General features: G+C 38.4%; 2 protein-coding genes across 6 annotated transcripts in view; both read left to right on the plus strand.

Annotated features, from left to right (window-relative positions):
* Positions 1 to 7,779: 7,779 nt before the first annotated feature.
* On the plus strand, positions 7,780 to 13,610 carry nmu (neuromedin U). 3 transcript variants are annotated; one of them, XM_076880647.1, is made up of 10 exons: positions 7,780 to 8,039; positions 9,301 to 9,356; positions 9,433 to 9,480; positions 9,637 to 9,690; positions 10,285 to 10,314; positions 10,471 to 10,521; positions 11,631 to 11,705; positions 12,396 to 12,449; positions 12,544 to 12,586; positions 12,973 to 13,607. In XM_076880647.1, exons 1-9 carry the CDS (start codon positions 7,901 to 7,903, stop codon positions 12,577 to 12,579), a joined length of 543 nt encoding a protein of 180 aa, XP_076736762.1. In that variant the 5' UTR covers positions 7,780 to 7,900; the 3' UTR covers positions 12,580 to 12,586; positions 12,973 to 13,607. The 3 variants fall into 3 exon arrangements, 2 of the variants coding, with proteins under 2 accessions (XP_076736762.1, XP_004557206.1); XM_004557149.2 differs by lacking the exons at positions 10,471 to 10,521; positions 11,631 to 11,705 and having other exon boundaries at positions 12,973 to 13,591; XR_013095803.1 differs by lacking the exons at positions 7,780 to 8,039; positions 9,301 to 9,356; positions 9,433 to 9,480; ... (2 more) ...; positions 10,471 to 10,521; positions 11,631 to 11,705 and adding an exon at positions 11,713 to 12,289 and having other exon boundaries at positions 12,973 to 13,610.
* Positions 13,611 to 17,934: 4,324 nt separating this feature from the next.
* Positions 17,935 to 20,502, plus strand: part of clocka (clock circadian regulator a) — a 34,620-nt gene continuing 32,052 nt past the window's right edge. For all 3 annotated transcript variants that reach the window (XM_004557148.4, XM_012920738.4, XM_076880630.1), the window contains exon 1: positions 17,935 to 18,078. The gene's annotated coding sequence lies outside the window, so the exon portion shown is untranslated. The remainder of the gene's footprint in view (positions 18,079 to 20,502) is intronic.

Genomic DNA, 20,502 nt, shown 5'->3' on the forward strand with positions numbered 1-20,502 from the left:
TGTGTTTGAGACCATACCATGCAATGGGTAATTGTGCTGTTTTTCAACGTTGGATACCCTTCCCATCGCACCACGGATGACGTCAGTGCGCACACTGTGTCTGAGGAGGATGTGCGGAGGTGCTTCAGGAAGGTGAACGCACGCAAAGCTACTGGTCCGGACGGGATTCCCGGCCGCGTCCTCAAGTCATGCGCGGCTCAGCTGGCTGGAGTGTTCACGCACATCTTCAACCTTTCCCTCTCTCTGTCTGTAGTCCCAGCCTGCTTCAAAATGGCCACCATTGTCCCTGTACCCAAATCCTCCACCATCTCCTCATTGAACGACTGGCGACCTGTAGCCCTGACCCCCATCGTAAGCAAATGCTTCGAGAAGCTGGTCAGGGACTTCATCTGCTCTGCACTACCCGACTCACTGGACCCTCTACAGTTCACATACCGCCACAACAGGTCCACTGATGATGCCATAGCCCTGACACTACACACTGCCCTGTCACACCTGGAGAAGAGAGACACGTATGTGAGAATGCTGTTTGTAGATTACAGCTCAGCATTCAATACCATCGTTCCCTCGAAGCTGGACAGGAAACTGCAGGATCTAGGACTGAGCAGCTCCCTCTGCAGCTGGATCCTTAGCTTCCTGTCTGACAGACGCCAGGTGGTCAGACTGGGCAGCATCACCTCATCCCCCGTCACACTGAACACTGGTGCTCCACAGGGGTGTGTACTGAGCCCTCTCCTGTACTCACTCTACACCTACGACTGCACAGCCACTAACAACTCCAACATCATTGTGAAGTTTGCGGACGACACTACAGTGGTGGGTCTTATCACCAACAGTGATGAGACAGCTTACAGGGAGGAGGTCAGCGCCCTGACCCACTGGTGTCAAGACAACCATCTCACCCTCAACGTCGCAAAGACAAAGGAGTTGATAGTGGACTTCCGGAGGTGCAGAGAAGTACACACCCCCATCACCATCAGCGGCGCTGCTGTGGAGAGAGTGAGCAGCTTCCGGTTCCTTGGCGTACACCTGGCTGAGGATCTTACGTGGTCAGTACACACAAACAAAACAGTGAAGAAGGCGCAGCAGCGCCTCTTCTTTCTCAGGAGACTGAAAAGATTCGGCATGAGCCCCCGCATCCTCAGGACCTTCTATCACTGTGCCATTGAGAGCATCCTCACTGGATGCATCACCACCTGGTATGGCAACAGCACCGCCTACAACTGCAAAGCTCTCCAGCGAGTAGTGCGGTGCTCTGAACGGATAATTGGAGGTGAGCTTCCCTCCCTCCAAGACATCTACAGGAAGCGGTGCCTGAGGAAAGCGGGGAGGATCATCAAGGACTCCAGTCACCCCAGCCATAAACTGTTCAGACTACTTCCATCAGGAAGGAGGTTCTGCAGCATCCGGTCCCGTACCAGCAGACTGAGAGACAGCTTTTTCCATCAGGCCATCAGACTGCTGAACACTTCATAGACACCTCAGCTTCACTACTGGAACTTCAACATTATGCACTCCATACTGTACAGTAATGCCACTGTTTTGCACATGTCTCACTCTGTATATTTTATTTTATTTATTTTATATATTCTATTCATTGTTTACTCTATTTAATTTGTAAAATATGTGTACACACACACACACACACACACACACACACACACGCAGAAAAATATTTAGTATACACATCCAGAAATGCATATACTATTATATATTGTACATATATTTATTAGTTTCAGATGTAGCCATTCTTGTATTTTGCTTGTTTACATTATTGTATTTTGCACAACTCTGTTGCTTGTGAAGCTCGCACACAAGAATTTCACTCACATGTGCTGTACCAATGTACCTGCACATGTGATGTGACAATAAAAGTGATTTGATTTGATTTGATTTAATAGAATCCCCAGGAGTCTTCTAAGGTGAATGTGTAAACCACTACACTATGAAGCCATGGATAATTTAGAAATACTGATGAAATGTTAAGATTCCAGTAAGTAAGGTAGCTACTGAGTCAAACGTCCTGATTTCATTTCTTTGAAATAATTATTGCACAATAAAGACTGTAATCTGTGTTTTGGCTTCAAGTAATGTGTGAATCATAGACAATAACCTTCTCTAAATACCTTTGGGTTTTAACTCCCAAAAAATATTTTACCCCAACATACGCAAATGCCAGTCAGCTTCATGACAACACAGAACTCGTTAAAGGTCGTGACATTTCAAGACTTCTCCAGAATGCTGGACCAAGGGGAGCTTTCATAAGCTCAGCAGGTGTTTCTGAAGTAACTTTAGCATCCATTTCACTTCAAAAGACCGTGAAAACTTGTGTTTATCTAACAAATATCAAAAAGCAAAGAACAATATAGCTTGTCATCCTGCTGTTATGCTTGCACCGTGACCTCCCCTGTTTGGTCTCCATTCACAATAAGGAAAAGTGGGAGATAAAGCATGGTTAGCGAGATTAGTGTAGGAGGATGACAAGGGTGGAGATGAGTGTGATGACTCCTTGAATTGCTCCATTATCAGCACACTCCATTTGTTTCTACTTGTGCCAGTAAGCAAACTCGCATCAGATTTCGAAGACAAAGCTGTGAGCAGATTACAGCCCTCTGTCGAGTGCATCTCTTGTTTCCGCAGCAAAAGTGACTTAAAAATGACCTTTAATCTTTTTACAGTGAATCAATATATATACATTTTATCTGGTGGCAGGTAATGAAAGTGGTAAATGAAAGCAGTATTTTAATTTCTCAAGTAGCTTTATATGTACATGTAAGTGGCAAAGGTGCTTTTCAAATCTTGAGACAATGAATCACATATTGCTGTGTGCACAAAGTCCTTATGGAGTATCTACATGACTCCAATAAATCTTCAGAATCTTTGTTGCAGCATCTGTTTCTCATTTGTGGTTCGTGTCATGCCTTCTTAGTCAATCAATCCAAGCCCCTGCTTGTAACAGTGAAGCCAATTACAGCCAAAATATACCCACCTTGCTTTGTAGTATCTCATTAATTCATCTTATATTCATATTGGGTTGAGATGAAGAAAACAGAACAGTGGCGATCATTATTTCCTTTTGTTACACTGTCTGGATCAAAATGAAATGTAGCGTTGCCAAGTGTGTCTGCTTTTACACACGCTGCTTCACACAAGGGCCAACAATTACCTGGTATTAGAAGAGATAATTCAGTAATGATCTGTAATGACTCATCCTAATAATGATGTACATTTAACTATACACGACTGCGTGAATGCATGAAAAGTTTAACAAAAGTTTGAAAAAAAAGAAGACATAATTCACTATACTATACATTATGCTCCATGCTTACAGTGAGGGAAATAATTATTTGATCCCTTGCTGAATTTGTAAGTTTGCTCACTTACAAAGAAACGAACAGTCTCCAAATTTTATAGTTGTTTCATTTTAATGGAGAGAGACCGAATATTAACCAAAAACCCAGAAAAAAACACATTAGATGAAATGTATAAATTTATTTGTATGTCATTGAAGGAAATACAGTGGGGCAAAAAAGTATTTAGTCAGCCACCGATTGTGCAAGTTCCCCCACCTAAAATGATGACAGAGGTCAGTAATTTGCACCAGAGGTACACTTCAACTGTGAGAGACAGAATGTGAAAAAAAAATCCATGAATCCACATGGTAGGATTTGTAAAGAATTTATTCGTAAATCAGGGTGGAAAATAAGTATTTGGTCACCTCAAACAAGGAAAATCTCTGGCTCTCACAGACCTGTAACGTCTTCCGTAAGAAGCTTTTCTGTCCCCCACTCGTTACCTGTATGAATGGCACCTGTTTGAACTCATCATCTGTATAAAAGACACCTGTCCACAGCCTCAAACAGTCAGACTCCAAACCCCGCCATGGCCAAGACCAAAGAGCTTTTGAAGGACACCAGGAAAAGTATTGTAGACCTGCACCAGACTGGGAAGAGTGAATCTACAATAGGCAAGCAGCTTGGTGTGAAAAAAATCAACTGTGGGAGCAATCATCAGAAAATGGAAGACATACAAGACCACTGATAATCTCCCTCGATCTGGGGCTCCACGCAAGATCTCATCCCGTGGGGTCAAAATGATCATGAGAACGGTGAGCAAAGATCCCAGAACCACACGGGGGGACCTGGTGAATGACCTGCAGAGAGCTGGGACCAAAGTAACAAAGGTCACCATCAGTAACACACTACAACGGCAGGGAATCAAATCCCGCAGTGCCAGACGTGTTCCGCTGCTGAAGCCAGTGCATGTCCAGGAGTGGCTCCGTAAGAAGCATTTGAAAGTCCTGGAGTGGCCCAGCCAGTCTCCAGACCTCAACCCCATAGAAAATCTGTGGCGGGAGTTGAAAGTCCGTGTTGCTCGGCGACAGCCCCAAAACATCACTGCTCTCGAGAAGATCTGCGTGGAGGAATGGGCCAAAATACCAGCTACTGTGTGTGCAAACCTGGTAAAGACCTATAGTAAACGTTTGACCTCTGTTATTGCCAACAAAGGTTATGTTACAAAGTATTGAGTTGTATTTTTGTTATTGACCAAATACTTATTTTCCACCCTGATTTACGAATAAATTCTTTACAAATCCTACCATGTGATTTCATGGATTTTTTTTTCACATTCTGTCTCTCACAGTTGAAGTGTACCTCTGGTGCAAATTACTGACCTCTGTCATCATTTTAGGTGGGGGAACTTGCACAATCGGTGGCTGACTAAATACTTTTTTGCCCCACTGTAAGTGTTTAAGCTACACGTAAAACATTACTAAGTACTTGGTGGAGAAACCCTTGTTGGCAAGGGGGATTTTGCCTCTCTCCTCTTTACAGAAACTCTATAATTCTTTTAGGTTTCTTGGATCGCAAAGCTTCGGTTCCCTCCACAGGTTTTCTATATGATTGAGGTCTGGAAACTACCTACACTACTCCATGACCTTAATGTGTTTCTTCCTTAGCCAGTCCTTTGCTTCCTTATCGGTATGTTTTAGGTCATTGTCATGCTGGAAGACCCATCCATGACCCATCCTCAGTGTTCTAGCTGAGGGAAGGAGGTTCTTATCCAACTTGTTCCAGTACATGCCTCCATCTAAAGTACAGTCTCAAAGCATGATGTTTCCATCTCGGTTTTAAGGGTCGCAATGGTGCTCTTTGGGTTATACTCAGGATTTCTCTTCTTGCAAACATGGTGGATTGAGTTGATGCCAAAGAGCTGCACTTTGGTTTCTTCTGACCACAGCACTTTCCCCCCCAAGGCTTTACTGAATCATTTAGCTGTTCACTGGCAAACAGTTCTGTACATGTGCAGTCTTGAGCAGGGAGACGTTGCAGATGTTGTAAGATTAGTGCTTAGTGTTTTACCAGCGGTGTTCTTCTTGACTATGGTCCCAACTGCTTTCAGATCATTAACAAGCTCCTGTAATGTCGTTTTGGGCTGATCCACTATCTTCCTCATGATCATCCTCATCCCATGAGTCAAGATCTTGCATGGAGCTCAAGACTGATCTATAATTGATTGATTAAGTAACCGGTTGTAATATTTGTTTTTTCTGGATTTTTGCATATATTCTGTCTCTTTTCATTAAAATTAATAGCCATTGTTATTTTAGTTATCATTGGGCACAACAGTGTGTTGGATAACTAGCACCAGCACTAAATAATCCATGCTACAATATCATATTGCATTAGTGTTTACCACTGATTATTAGAGCGGGTCTCAAGCGTGAAATAACATTTTCCATCTCACAGGTGAGGTGATGTTTTGCTGATGACCACATAAAATGAAACCAGAACCAATTTCAAGCTTTAGGAACAAGGTGAAAAGTCATAAACAGTAACTGGGATATAGCTCTGCTTATGTCTTCCCAGCAAAGCTATGGTCTACACCAACTCTCAGTCCTTTCAACTTTTTGTTTTGATTATCCTGAGTGTGTGTGTGTGTGTGTTTTTTTTACCCCTTTAAAACCTCTCTTATATCACTTACCATCTTTCTTGTTTTTTACTGGCACCTGTGTTCAAACACACGATGAAAGTGTGACTTAGCATAAAAAATATGATTAAAAATAACTACAATCATGTGAAAAACCAAGTTTTCATAGGACTTAATGGTGCATAGCCCATGTTTTGGTAGTTTATAGAACAATCTTTAACAGCAATAATTTGAAGTTAAAATTTTCAGTATGACCTTATTGGTCTCTCACATCACTGTAAGGGAATTTTTGCTTAAAACATTGCTTCAGTCCATTGACCTCTCTAATGCACCTACCACAGGATTTCGTTTAGGTTGAGATCTGGACACTGAGCCATGACACGCATATTCTTGTATTTTTCAACCATTCTGTTGCAGATTTACTCTCGTGCTTAGGATCATTGTCCTGTTGCATGACCCAATTTTAGTGAAGTATTGGCCATCTGGTGTTAGCTGTTTAACAATAGTTAGTTTAGAGGTTATAAACTGTGAGCTGAGTGTACAGGTCTGTGTCAAAATGTTTTTTTAGGATTTTCCTTTAAGAACATTTTACTTGTGGAAGAAATACAAACAAGTGCTTTGATGCACATTAATACATGCACAGTGGATATACAGATAACTAAAACAAAAACATGTTTGCTGTTAATATGAAGATCTTTTGTTTACTGGGTTTGACCTTATTGGGTTTGATTTATTTTGATTTCTTTGTGTTTTCTACTTCCTTCTGTCTCCCCTGGCTCCTTCATGGTGTTATGTTTAACTAATACTTTATTTTTCATAACATAGCCTTTGCCATAACGGGATGGGCACCTTACTAGTAATGTAACTACACAATGTGGCGGCATAGACGTCAGCAACCTTGATAAGTCTGTTTGGTGGCAATATGTAGTGTAAACATCATATATTGAATAGCACAAGGACACTACCTCAGTGAAACAAAATGTAAAAGATTGCAGTTAACATGCTCATTATGCTAATAAAATAGATTGTGTTTTGCCAGTGTGGACATGTGCAGTTTTTGTTGCTTGCGTAACTCTGCTCTGAAGTCAAATGATGACCTTGCCCACCATGGATTCAATACAGTACTATAAATCGCCCTTTAGTCTTTATGTGTAAATGTTAATGTTGTGTGTTTCTTGTGCTTTAGGTATATTGTTCCATTTATTTATTTATTTATTTTTGCCAAGGAAGGCTCAAATCTGTTGTTTACTTTAGCTGAACCTGAATCTTGTGACCTCTCTCCAAGACCACACCTGAAAAAGTTTGCATAGCATAAGTGATTTTAAAACGCTAACATGCTAATAGATTCCTGAGCTCATGTGATGCAATAACAACAAGCGTGCAAATTGATTATTATTAATGTAAAGACCGAATACTAACTTATTTTGGGAAAAATAAGTTATTAATGATATTAATAACAAAAAATAAATAAATAAAATCCACAGCTAGTGGAGAAAATTTCTCATGATTGTTATGATATAAATACTTTGTATACTTTACAATAATTCATGTGGGAATTTTTACAATTCTAAAAGAAGATAGGCACCGATCTGAAACTAGATATCAATTCAAAGACATGAGTAATACTGTAGCCTACTTTATCATATTCGTATTTTTCAAGTTCGAAACGAAAAAAAAAACATGTTTATCTTATTTATTGATTTATTTTCTGATGGACGTGATACAACTTTACTCACTTCCTGCTTTACATCCATCCTTCATCAGCCTGCCCGAAGCACCTCGTTCCGCCAACCTGTTGCGGCAATCAAACAACTTTTACGCGCGCCGAGCTCCAGTGACGCAGTCAAGTGTCAGCACGAGAGGCGGGTGTTTGACACGAGCCTTCATATTTCTCTGACGTGAGATACAAGCTGTCAGAAGAGCAAGAAGTCAAAAGACAAAAGACACCAAAGGCCAGCCAAAGAGAGAGATGAGAACCTTTCAGAGCCAAAGTCAGCGCGGAGCCTTCAGTACCCTGCACAGCCTCAGCAGCAGCGCCATGAGTCCACTCCGCACGGCCAGCATCACCTTCGCAGCCCTCCTCATTCTCACCATACCAGTCTGCCAAAGTAAGTCAGTCAGCTTATTTCCTTATAAGCAGGTTTATTCCTAATTAAAAAAGTTAAAGAATAACGTCTAAATCTATCTATCTATCTATCTATCTATCTATCTATCTATCTATCTATCTATCTATCTATCTATCTATCTATCTATCTATCTATCTATCTATCTATCTATCTATCTATCTATCTATCTATCTATCTATCCAAGTAAGCTAAGAAAGAACAAAATAAAAATGATTTGTGATAAAGAAATTTAAATCTTAACTTTAACATGAACTTCTTGTCTATCTTCTGTATCAATATTACCTGGATTTAGTTTCTGATATGATATCAAACTGTACAAGACAGTTTGGTGAAAGGAAAAAAAATCTTAAACCCCTGACTTTTTGCGTTTACTAGCTCACAGAAAGTAACAAATGACTGAGATGTACTTAGATGTAGATTGACAGTCAGTTCTCCAGCTGTCGGAGTAATCTGTGAGTTTGCGTGTAATCTTTTGGAGTCAGTGTCAGTGCTGGAAAATGTTGACTTATTGTCTTCTGCAAAAGTCATTCTCCAAGGTGAAGGAGTTTACAAAAGATTTTATTTTGTAGATCAAAAATAGACTTACATTTATATGTGTTGTGAGGAGTTGGGTTTGTTTTACCTTTATTGTAAGGGCAACATAAGAGGTAAAAAATAAATACAGAAATAATAAGCAAGCACTTACACAGTAAAATAATGCTGAGATAGTAATGAGCATAAAATTTGTCAAGTGAGGAAAAGTCAAATTGATTTTCATCATAAAAACATATTCAATTAATTTATAATTTCTTCAGAATATAGAAAAGTGTTCTCAGCTATTTGCCTAATGTGGTAAAACATTTTAAATGTCTTTTTTTTTTAATTAAAATTTTATTTGATGGGGATAATACAGTTTAACATACTTCAGACACTGACTTGCTGTACAGAGAGTTTTTTATTACTCCTAGTTGAACATTTATATACATGTATTTGAATACATTTAAAGATTTTAGTCTCATAAATACAGTCTAAAGGTCTAACACATACATAATACATATCATTATTACTATTGTTAATAATAATAATAATAATAATAATAATAATAATAATAATAATAATAATAACAGTTCCTGTTCTTCCTTGGTTTTAGCTGACCCCTGAATCATAGAAATGACAAATTGGGCAAGGGAGAAAAACTGTAAATCGGTTGCGTCAGTTTCTGTATTAACTGTATATTGTATGTGTTTCTGTATGAAACAAAAAGGTGCTCCAGCAGATCTTCAGCAGGCAACAGCAGATCAGGGGCAGCTACTCAGAGAGGTAAAGCACACTGATTTATTCTTTTTAATCATTTCTGTTGCTGCACTCCTCCACCATTCTCTGTGTCGCTTTGCAGATTGATGCCATGTGCTCATCCTACCTCTCTGAAGACCTGAGGTTTTTGGTGAGTTATATATATCTATATCTATATATATATATATATATATATATATATCTATATGTGTGTGTGTGTGTGTGTGTGTGTGTGTGTGTGTGTGTGTGTGTGTGTGTGTATTTTAATAACTTGAAACATTTAAACAACTCTCTGGTCTCTTTCCAGGCATCTGATGTCTTAGGAGAACTCTGTGTGTTGATGCTGGTTCAGAAATCAAAGGTACCTCAGAGTTGTTTACTTGAAAAGTAACATGAAGCACTTTTGTTTTGCAGAATTTGGTACACAACATTAAAACATTAATTATGGCATTATGACAGAATTCACAAAGAACGACCAAACCATAACTCAGAGAATTCACAGTATGAAGACTTTGGACTAAGATACCCTGCTTTCCCTATCCAATACAAAACACTATGAAAACTATACGTGGAACTATAAAGACACAAATACTGTGCAACAGTCATAATTTTAAAAGGATCTATTTTGCTCTTTCTCCAGTCTGATGTCTTTAATCTTGGACTCTACAAGAGCAGCTTTGCATAATTCATAATTTAAAAGGATCTTATACTTGGATTTGGTGCCGGCTCACAAGCAGTTTCATATTCCACCGCCTTCCTGTTTATCGAGATCTTTCTGATTGGCTGCTCCTCGTAAGCAACATGTGAACAGCATGTGGGTGGAGCTTCAGTGCTCACAGCTACAAACGCATGAGATGACCCTCCCACTAACATCATACAATGTCAACAGTAAAAAAAAAAGACATGCAAAAGACCAAAGACTAATTTAGTTGTCAATATTTCATTGTGTGTTCAGGAGCTGAATGTGAGAGAAAATAGCAAAAGGGTAAGTAAATGTTTTCTCACACTTTAATGCTTTGCCTTATATGGCTATCATTATAGATTAAACATTGCATGTGTTGTGCTGGTTTTTGAGTGGGTTTGGTTGTTATTTTTGTTATTTTTATATATATATATATATATTCCTGCCCTCTATGTGCAGTTTTTGTTTCATTACTCTAGACCACAAGGTTCTGTCTTGTCAAAGGGAGGGGTAAGTTAAAAGATTGAACTGGATTGCTGCAGAATGCTGCTTGACCTAAAAAAACCACCTCTTTTGTTTTACAACTGAATCTGCACTTCTTGTTGTGACGCCTCTTAATCGGCTGAATTTAGGCCTATCAGAGCTATTAACACCAGCAATTAAAAGTAACTGCACGTCATGCCCCTAACCACAAATGCATGCCAGACCAACACTTGGAAATGTAAACATGCACGGTCCTAATATATCTAAATATGTACATATGTATGATAAAATTTTGCTCTGTGTTTGCTCTGCATGTGAAATACCTATAGATCATAGATTAGTAGGAGGCTGTGCTTCATGATCGCACGAGAACCTGGATGTATTAGGGTTAGCGATCCTTCCTGTCTGCCCTTCATACCTGACACCTCACACAAATGTTGTGTCAAAAGCAAAGGGGATTGTGTCTGAAGTTGCAGATGATATTTTAGCGCACAATTTTATACTTAACTATAAGGAAAATATGTCATTATTTATTTGTTTGTATGTTTGTTTTTGATGAAGATGAATCCTTGTTCATGTTGTTTCTGTATGCAAAAGACTTTCTGGCTGTTTACCACATAACAGAACTCAAGCTAGATGATGCAGGGAGCCTTTTTCTACAGCTAATATAAAATAGAATGATACGTTTACATCGTCAAATATTATACGCAGTGTGAAAAACAGATGTCATATTTACAAACATCATATTTTTTTCCTCGGTGTGGATTTATGGTTATTGAAGCCAGCACAGACAGGAAACATCCTTTAATGCACATGCAGCAACTTTTACTGAAATAACACAGCATTTTGCTTCGGTGACATATGATGCTGTTCGCTTTCTCACTCCACCATCTCTGTGATACAGAATGAGACACAGAATGTGATCTATTTATACAGGCAACACACTTTGCTGCAGTGAGGAAGCATTTGTACATTTGTATTTCTGTGTAGCATGCGTTTATCTGTTGAGAGAAAAAAACTTGTTTTTCTCTTTGCCCTTGTACATTCCATAGTCTGTACTTTCTTTTTTGCTGTTATTCATGTGTGTGTATCTGCCTGTATCTATCTATGTGTCTGTATATGTGTATGTTTGTCAGTCCCCTCAGTTGCACCCTCTTCTGCGTCTAGTTTCCCAACTAAATACTAGAAGACAGAGAGGACTCACAATGCACGTATGTACCACTCACATCTGTTCTCCACAGCCACTGACTGATAAAACAAAGAGAAATACTTTGTTTTTTGAATGCAAAATGCAATCAGTGGCTCAAACTGTCATTAAATCCTGTGTTGTTTAATATCCCCCTACACTGTGGGACAGCTATTATGCAAAGTTACTTCTTAAACGTATATATTTGGATATCTCAAGAGCAACAGGATGGTATAGAAAGAGGTGATGAATAGATGATGATAATTGCAGCAGGCACGATGAAAGCAGCTCCACTTTTGTGCGCTTGCTGCAAATGTTTATAGTGAAATGTGTGTGCTCCATTCTGTAATTGTTTTCAGTGTGTTTATCCACATCCTGAGCGTCCACATCAATCATGCTGTTGCATATCTGAGAGCTCTCCTCACTCTGTGCAAACTCACTCTACATTAGTTGTTCTTTCCCAAGCTGAGAGTTATTATGGTCTATAATTGGTGTGGCAAGCCAGGTGAATTCCTCCCCCACTTACTATCAAAGCACTGACAAACACAAAGTGGACGCCGATAAAACGTGAGCAAGAAACGTGGAGAGTGTGTGTTTTCAAATCCAGATGTGAGTCTTTGAGTGGGTACATGTTGGTGGTGAAGAGGTGCTGTAGACAACACTAAGAGCAATTTTGCAGGTGGCTAAATTGTGTGTTTTTTAAATGTTTTTACAGGCCGACCTCCAGGGACCTGGAGGAATCCAGAGCAGAGGCTACTTTCTCTATCGGGTATGTTTACATTTGTGCCACTAAAAAGGAATTAAAAAGCCTACAAAATAGGCAGAATTTGAAATTAAATTAAAAATTGTGTTTACACTTACAGCCACGGAATGGGAGAAGATCCTTAGAGTATGAATGAACTAAAGGTAAAAATTTGGTTATAGTTTTTTTCCTGCCTTCATGTTATGTTTGAAAGATTAAGTAATTGTACATGAAATTTAGAGTAGAAGAAAAAGCTCTAGGAGTTTATTAATGATTATGTGACTGTGCTAAAATAAGCTAAAATATCAAAAACCCAAAGGCACTTTCATGCACAGTGCGTTTTGGCATATACGTCTTCAACAATTAAAAAACTATATCTATTCCATAAAGGCATTTTAATTTTACATGAAAAGAGAGTGCTTTGGAGTTTTTGTGATATTTATCCTCTTGACTTTTGTACTAGACTCGTAGGACCGCGTTTATATGCCGTTTATATGTCAAATGCATGTATCTGTATCTTCTACTCATACACATCCTGCATGTGTTTTAGAGTCTCCACCTCTGAAGCTTAGTGTACAGAGACAAAACAGACCCTGAGACCCAGGCTGCTGTACCGCCACTGAGTGATCCAGACATCAAACACATCCCTCTGCCTCTGCTTTATAGTGATGTTTGAATGTACACAATGGATATTAATTAAAACACTATTAATTTATCCATATTTTGTTTTGTGTTATTAAAACTGCTATCTGTGGCTGGGTGTAGTTGTGTAATTTTGTTTCAGTGTGATTAGTTCTATTTCAGTACATTTGAAAACAGTGTAAAATAGAGTGAAGGAGTGAAGGGGTGAATTAAGTTTTTACATAAAATAGTAAGAGTAATTTAAACATGAAAATGGCTTTGTTTGATATACAGTTGTATAATGTGTAATTTTAATAATAATAAAGTTACAGATGGTAAAGTAAGTTCCTCCTACTGCAGAAGCCTCAGGTGTTGAGGCTCTGATACTAAACTAGCACTATATCTGCTTGGTTTTCTGGGGGGTTTGGCTGGGATATTTTCTTTGTTGTTCTCCACCTTTTGTGGTGACTTTTCATGTGTGTGACATCAGACAATTTATTAAGTACATCTGGAACTCCACCACCAGCCTGAACCACTGATAACAACGCAGGTTGGAACCATGCTTTCATGTTATTTACACCAAATTCTGACTCTACTCTCTGCATGTTCAGCAGAAATCAAGACTCATCAGACCAGACAATGGCTTTCCAATTTTTATTGTCCAGTTTTTGGCCACCTGTGTGATTGTAGATGACAGCAGTGACACCTGGTGTGGTCTTCTGTCGATATCACATGCTTCAATATTCAACATGTGAATTGAGAGATCTTCTTCTGCATTCCTTGGTTGGAATGAGTAGCCATTTGACTTAGTATTCATCGGGAAGGCGGTCTGGTCATTCTCCTCTAATCTCTGAAATCAATAAGGCATTTCAGCCCAGAGAGTTGCTGATCATTGGATATTTTCTCTTTTACAGATAATCCTTGGTTTACAGAGGAAGTTGTGGTTAAAATCCCAGTGGATCAGCTGTTTATGAAATACTCAGTCCAGCCCATTTGGAAATAATAACCGTGCCACATTTAAAGTAACCTGAATTCCCCTTTATTCCCATTCTGATGCGCAACATAAACAAATAACACGACCATGTCTACGTTCCTAAATACATTGAGTTGCAATTGACTGATTAGATATTTGGTTATAAGGTATTAGATAATTACTGGCAGGATTTTATTTTATTACTTATTTGGTGCAAAAAAAAGTGCAAATTACCAACCACGGAACACGAATGTGTAATTACTACTATCAACAGTAGATGTCGCTATCATCAGCCAGTTAAAGCCTCTTTCTTTGTATTCTGTTTTCGATGCTGGTGTGTCGCTTTAAAGAGGAAGGAAATGTATATAATGATGTTTACGCGCTGTATAGATCTATAAATAAGTACATTCCGATTATTTCACAGAGAGTTACTCACCGGTGAGATAAGTGAATGAATTTAAAAGTGTTCAAATTCCTTTAGTTCATCGTGAAATATTATTGTTATGGCCTATCTTTATCCAGGCAAGTCTCACTGAGATGAAAAAAACAACAACAACTCTTTTTCAAGAGTGACCTCACTATAATGATCGAGGGCAAACACTGTAATCAGTCTTTTGGGTATAAACAGTGACAGCACGATAAATAAGAATGTGTTTATCTTTAAGGCGTAATTAGTGTGCGAACCTAAAAAACAGAAAGAGCAGTTGTGTAAAATACCACAGGAGCTCTTGCCAAGTCAATAAAATAAAATCCAACTGCAGCATTTCACACAGGACACCAATCAATAACCTCCAGAAAGGCTATTTCTTCTGTGTACTCAGTGGGTTCCAGCCAGACTGAAGACTATCATCACATAACTGGAAAAACGAAAAACGTTTTTTGACCAAATTGCCCGTCTGCCATCCTTCCTTAGAGATGAGCACATGTGAGCAAGAAATCATATTATAGCCCTTTTAATTGTTTTTGTAGCTTTGAAATTGTAACTAAAGCTCTGTGGTGATTTTTCTTATTGCTGCCTCTGTATGTTTGCTTAAATTTAAGACGCTTGCAGGGGAGGCTTGAAGAAGACGCAGACTGTGATAAGGTGATAATGCTGTAATTTATAGGGTTTATAAATTACAGTATTGTTCTTTGTCCCTGGCTTTTCATAATTAATCTTAAAACCGTTTTAAAGATAATTTACTGTGTAAAATCTGTTTGTTTTATCCCGAATAGTTAAATTTCTAAACCATTAATACTTGTGGTCCAGGGCAAACTGAATGCTCTGTTATAGACTGAGTTTTAAATGTTATAATTTGTTTGGGGTTTGCAGTAGCCTAGGTATGACAAACTTAGGCGAAGTGTAAACTCTTTCTAATAAGTTTTGCAATTATTATTTTTTTCCTATTTAATTTAGAATCGTTTGGTGTACTACTCCATGTTTATTGCGTACAATTTCGGAAAGATTGGTTGTTTCTAATTCCTAAAGATCAGAAAAAACTGTAATATCTCCCTCAAAGTATCGGAAAAGCGCCACACATCCTTAACGTGGCCAAAGGTGGCATTGCAGGGTTTGCTACTTCCTGTTGTCATGGAGATGAGTAGGCTACCCCGGAGTTGGCCGATAAACATAAAGACACACGTCCAAAGGGCAGACAGAGATAATTTATCGACAAATAATCCTGTCTTCAAACAAACTTGACACAAAGAACAACAACGATAAATAAGATATAAAACAATGACATATAAAATTACAACAATAGCTTTTATTTTGTCCCCTGGCTGTGAATTACCGCAAAAGTAACACGTGAGTCTGCTTGAGAAAACTTAGAAAGCGTAGGCCAAATGCAAGCGGAATTTATATTCTTTAAACAAACAAACAAAAAACACTCCTATGCATGCAGATCTTCTTTGGACATCAAACTGAAGAAGGAAAATTATTCAAATGACTAGTTTTGAAGTATGCACAATCTGAGTTATTACTTTTATTAGTTTAGTCACAGTTTTTTTTCCCCAAGTGTGGTCGTTTTAGTTTAGGTTTCATTGTTCCATAATGTGCTTTTTTAAGTTTCAGTTTCAATTTTAGTTTATAGTCTTAGTTGCAGCCAGCCAATGAGGGGTATGTGTCAAGTGCAAGATGTAAAACATTTAGTACTAACATTTTAAGGCCTTTGACTCATAGTAATAACACACACACACACACACACACACACACACACACACACACACACACACACACACACACACACACACACACACACACACACACACACACACATATATGTATATATATATATAACACAATTCATTTTACTACCTATTTAAACTGATTATGTTTGATTAACTTGAACTGATTTGCATATTAAGTAAGCTTCACTTAAAAGTGTAGTTTCCCAGTTCTCATTTTTATTGTTTCAGGTTGAGTGTGAGGCCAACATTGTGATGTGAGTGATGGGAATGCATCAGTGTGAGAAAGGCTGCTAGTTGTTAGCTGAATACTGTGCATTTCTTTCTGTTTCTGTTAAACTGTGTCCACAGGTTTTGTTTTATTACCATCAGTCACGTCATGAATGTTGGCTGGTTGGTGCAGAGAGGAGTGACAAGGTATTGCATGCTTTATGTAAAAATAAAGCCGGATAGACGTCAAGCTCTTGACATTCAAATTTTGCAAAGCAAAAGTAATGCAGAGACCTGGTTTTGATTTTGTATAGGGTCACTCCATCTCAGCTCATCAAAAAAAAAAAAAAAAAGGGGGGGGGAAAGACAGAAAATTCCCTACAAGTTTCCCTGAAAAATGACAAAAAGAATCCAGGGGAGAGGTTTTAGGGTTAGAGGAGGTGTTTATAGATGTCTTTCTAGCTCTGTGTAATATGGGCTTAGGCTATGTGTAATGAAGGCATATGAAAAATTCACAATGGGAAAATGAGAGTGATCATCAAATGGCAATTAACAGAAATTTGCTCTTCTTTCTAAAAAAGATGATTTGGAAGTGACAGGGTGTCATACCTGGGGAATAACACTGAAGATAGATGAATTTCTTCTGCAAATCAAATAACAATTGTCTACACGCAGAATTACGATTGTCACAGACTTTCAAGTCTGCTGTCAGAGGCTGGACATCTTAAGGACTAATTAGCTTGAGCTAGAGAGTTGAGTCATCATAGTAACATTAAATCATGGTAACATATATTTACCCTAAAGCAATGGACCTATAACTTCATGTTTATTAGATAATGGAATTAAAGTGGCCCTGCTGTAAAAACAAACAAACTAAAAACAAAAATAGGAAGGACCGGAAACCTTGCAGTATTCCAAAGAAGTGTCGCTTACTCCTGGAATTTTTTCCCCGGTAAGTCTTAAAAGTTCAAGGTGGGAGGAATTTGATGGACTGAGAGGGAATAATTGCATAATGATCTAATTTCTTTAATCACATTCCTGCATATAAGCTCACTCCCTTCCAGTTTATGGTAGGCTTAGTTTATTTTCATGTTTAATTAATTACTTACTTATTAGATGTCAAAAAAATCCACTAAAACATTTTTTTTTCTTCTTAAAGGTTTAACAAATTCAGTATTTTACCTATTTTATGGCCAGTCTATTAAATATGCCATAATCAAGTAGACTTCAAAGTTAAAGACGCATTAAAATACTATTGTCAACTCATTATTTACACGTTATTTAAGTTTAAAGCTAGGAGAATGGCGACGGGAAAATAAATCAACGGAAAACATTTGACTTGTCCTTAAAGGCATTTTGAATACACAGTAATCAAAATACAGAGACGTTAATCAAAAATATTTGAAGCATGAAAAAAATTAATCTGCTGAGCTGGAGGATATAGTTACTTTCATTTTTGGGACTTCTCTATTAACTTTTTACGGGTAATGTAATGTAGGTAAATCTGGATTTGGATCAGGCCTCTCCAGCCAGGTGTAATTTATGTGTAAACAGTGGATCTGTAGGGAGGTAGGCTCTCTTGGCACCGTTTCCAGCTCCAGTGAGTCTGCCTGAGCGCTGCGCAGTCAACCGTCTGCAGCGCCACTGGCTGCAGGGATATCCCGATGAAAGAGGAGACTGCTCGGGGTAAGTGTCAACTCGCAACCGTTTGGTTCCGCTCCGTATTTGTGTCGCTTTTATCCGCAGCTTCTGTGTATACTATCGACAGACGTAAATGTGTAAACGGAACAGTTTTGCTTCGGCTTCTTTGGTGACAGAGACTGGCCAAAGGCCCGGTGACCCACATTCTTATCTAATGCTGCACGTTAGCTAGCTAGCTTCAGCTGAAAGTGGGTTGACACACATACAGTACATTGTTGCCGACGAGTCAAACGCGCTACCTTCTATTATAAAGTCGCGAGCCAGCGACGTACGATACAGACAGGTATGTTGTTTTATCTTCTTCTTCTTCTTTTTAAATCGGGTGTACATATATTCCCAGTGTGTGTCACACGTCTCGGGAAGTGTGTTAAAGTATATAGCTATTGGTTTGTTGCTGTAATTGGCGTTAGCGAAGCAAGCTAGGTGGCGTTAGCCTCCAGGCAATCAGTACCCGGTGTACCGGCCGGCATCACAGGCAGGAGGAGACGGAAGGAAACATGAGCTGTACCTGTGTTTGTCGCGTCAAGGTTCAAGCTCAGTTGATTTTTACAAACGCTACCACCGTGAATACCTCATCGGCACATATTTCTATATTTACGCGTCTTTTTAAAATTTTTTTAATTTAGACGTATGTCTTTTATTCCCCCCTCTGTGTTAATCTTTGTGACTCTTGTCATTTCTCTCAGATTTCGAGCCCTATATCCGCCCCGGGTGCTCCTTATTCACCTGTCCTAAAATCGATCGCGTCTCATCTTCTGTCAGTCTGGTCCAGAAGTGTCTGGACACAGCTGGATCATAGCTTGTAGATGCTAATGAGAAACTGTATAGTCTCATACGGGTGTCAGCAAAGCTTTACTTGCTGCGTTGCTGACACTGCTGCCTGCAAACTGAACACAGTGGAGAGCTGTGGCAGCCCTATGATATAAAAAATAAAGCAAGATTTGTTTTTCTGTAATTAGAAATTGATTTTTACAGTAATTTATTCTGAGCAAGACACCAGTAACCACGCTGTATTTCTGAAATGGTCACTTCAAAGCTAAGGTTCTCTCTCAGACTTTTTGTTTTTCTTCCTTTTTTGTTGTCCCAGAATAAAGAGTATTTCTCCTTTTGACACTAATTGGATACACAGAAGACTTTCACTAATCAAAGTTATTTGATTCTGTTTAGTTAAGTTCAGATTTAATAAAACATGACAGATCTGTTTTTATACAGTACATAAACTGGTGACTAACATGCCAACCTGGCGTCTTTATACAAACGGTATTGAAATGGTTTATACGCTTCACTTTGTGCACTCTGTTCATTTCGAGAACCACAACTGCAAATCAGTATTTATTATTTGTCACTGTCATAGCTTTTTAATTGTGGGAAAATGGCATAGACTTTAACTTAAGCCTGGAAGCTGAAAAATACCTTTAATTACAATGCTGTCTGTTGTGATTAAGAACAACTAGAACCACTCTTAAGGTTGTGTGTGTTTTTTTTTTTGTTTTTTTTTTTCTTCCATGCTTACCCTTTATTTTTTTGCCTGTGGTGATGGGCAGTAAACGCAATAGTGAGGATTTGATTTCATTGTTAATCATTAAACTAATTAAACTATCAAGTTGGTATCTTCCTTTTTATCATCTTTCTATAGATATATACAAGTAACAGATATATCTATTTGGCATGATATTCATTGACTGATGAGTAACCGTGACTGTAGAGAAGTACTAACCTGAAGTAATTTGGGAGCAATTTCCCTCTTCCTTTGTTTCTCTTACAACGGAAAATGTTCTAATAATGGTCGGAAAAAAGATGGATCAAAGGCATCTTAGTGTGTGCCTTTGATTACTTTAAATGTGTCTAAATGACTTGTTGTTTTCAGAATTTTTAAGTTAAAAAAAAGGGTCCAGTGTTGGTCAAGCTGTATTAACTGATAAATCTTTGGCAGCTGTGTTTACAGACGGTACAGTCTCTGTACTCCATTTTTACCCATAAATAGATGTTGAAGCTGTTAGCAGAGCATGGAAAAATACTTTGACACCTTTTTAGTTGCTGGCACTACATTGTGCTGCAGGTAAAAGGAGGAAGCAGAAATTTTCTCTTTCTCCACTTTCTCTCTGCTTTGGTAGATTAGATTTTACTTGTGTTATCTGTTTCTACTTGGCATCTTAATTTAAGCGTCACGTTTTTTCTACTTTATTCTAAAACCTCAACTGCACATTTACATTTACAGGGAATAAGTGTTTTGTGCGTTAGATGCTGTGGCTATTTGGAATAAAAAGCAGCAGTAGAGCATGGCAGATTTTCTTTAAACGGAGGAGGAGGGACTGGCAACACCGTGAGCTATGACGGAGGTAGAGGAACACATACAGATTATATTATTACCTGCTATGCCTAATAATGTAATTACTGAACGCCTGTCAT

Source organism: Maylandia zebra, linkage group LG23 (genome assembly GCF_041146795.1).
Source record: "Maylandia zebra isolate NMK-2024a linkage group LG23, Mzebra_GT3a, whole genome shotgun sequence".
Classification (NCBI taxonomy): Eukaryota; Metazoa; Chordata; class Actinopteri; order Cichliformes; family Cichlidae; genus Maylandia; species Maylandia zebra.

Coding starts and splice junctions, on each gene's coding strand:
- nmu (XM_076880647.1), top strand. CDS start 7,901: ATGAGAACCTTTCAGAGCCAAAGTCAGCGCGGAGCCTTCAGTACCCTG. Junction 8,040..9,300: donor CACCATACCAGTCTGCCAAA/GTAAGTCAGTCA, acceptor TGAAACAAAAAG/GTGCTCCAGCAGATCTTCAG. Junction 10,522..11,630: donor CTGTCTTGTCAAAGGGAGGG/GTAAGTTAAAAG, acceptor TATGTTTGTCAG/TCCCCTCAGTTGCACCCTCT.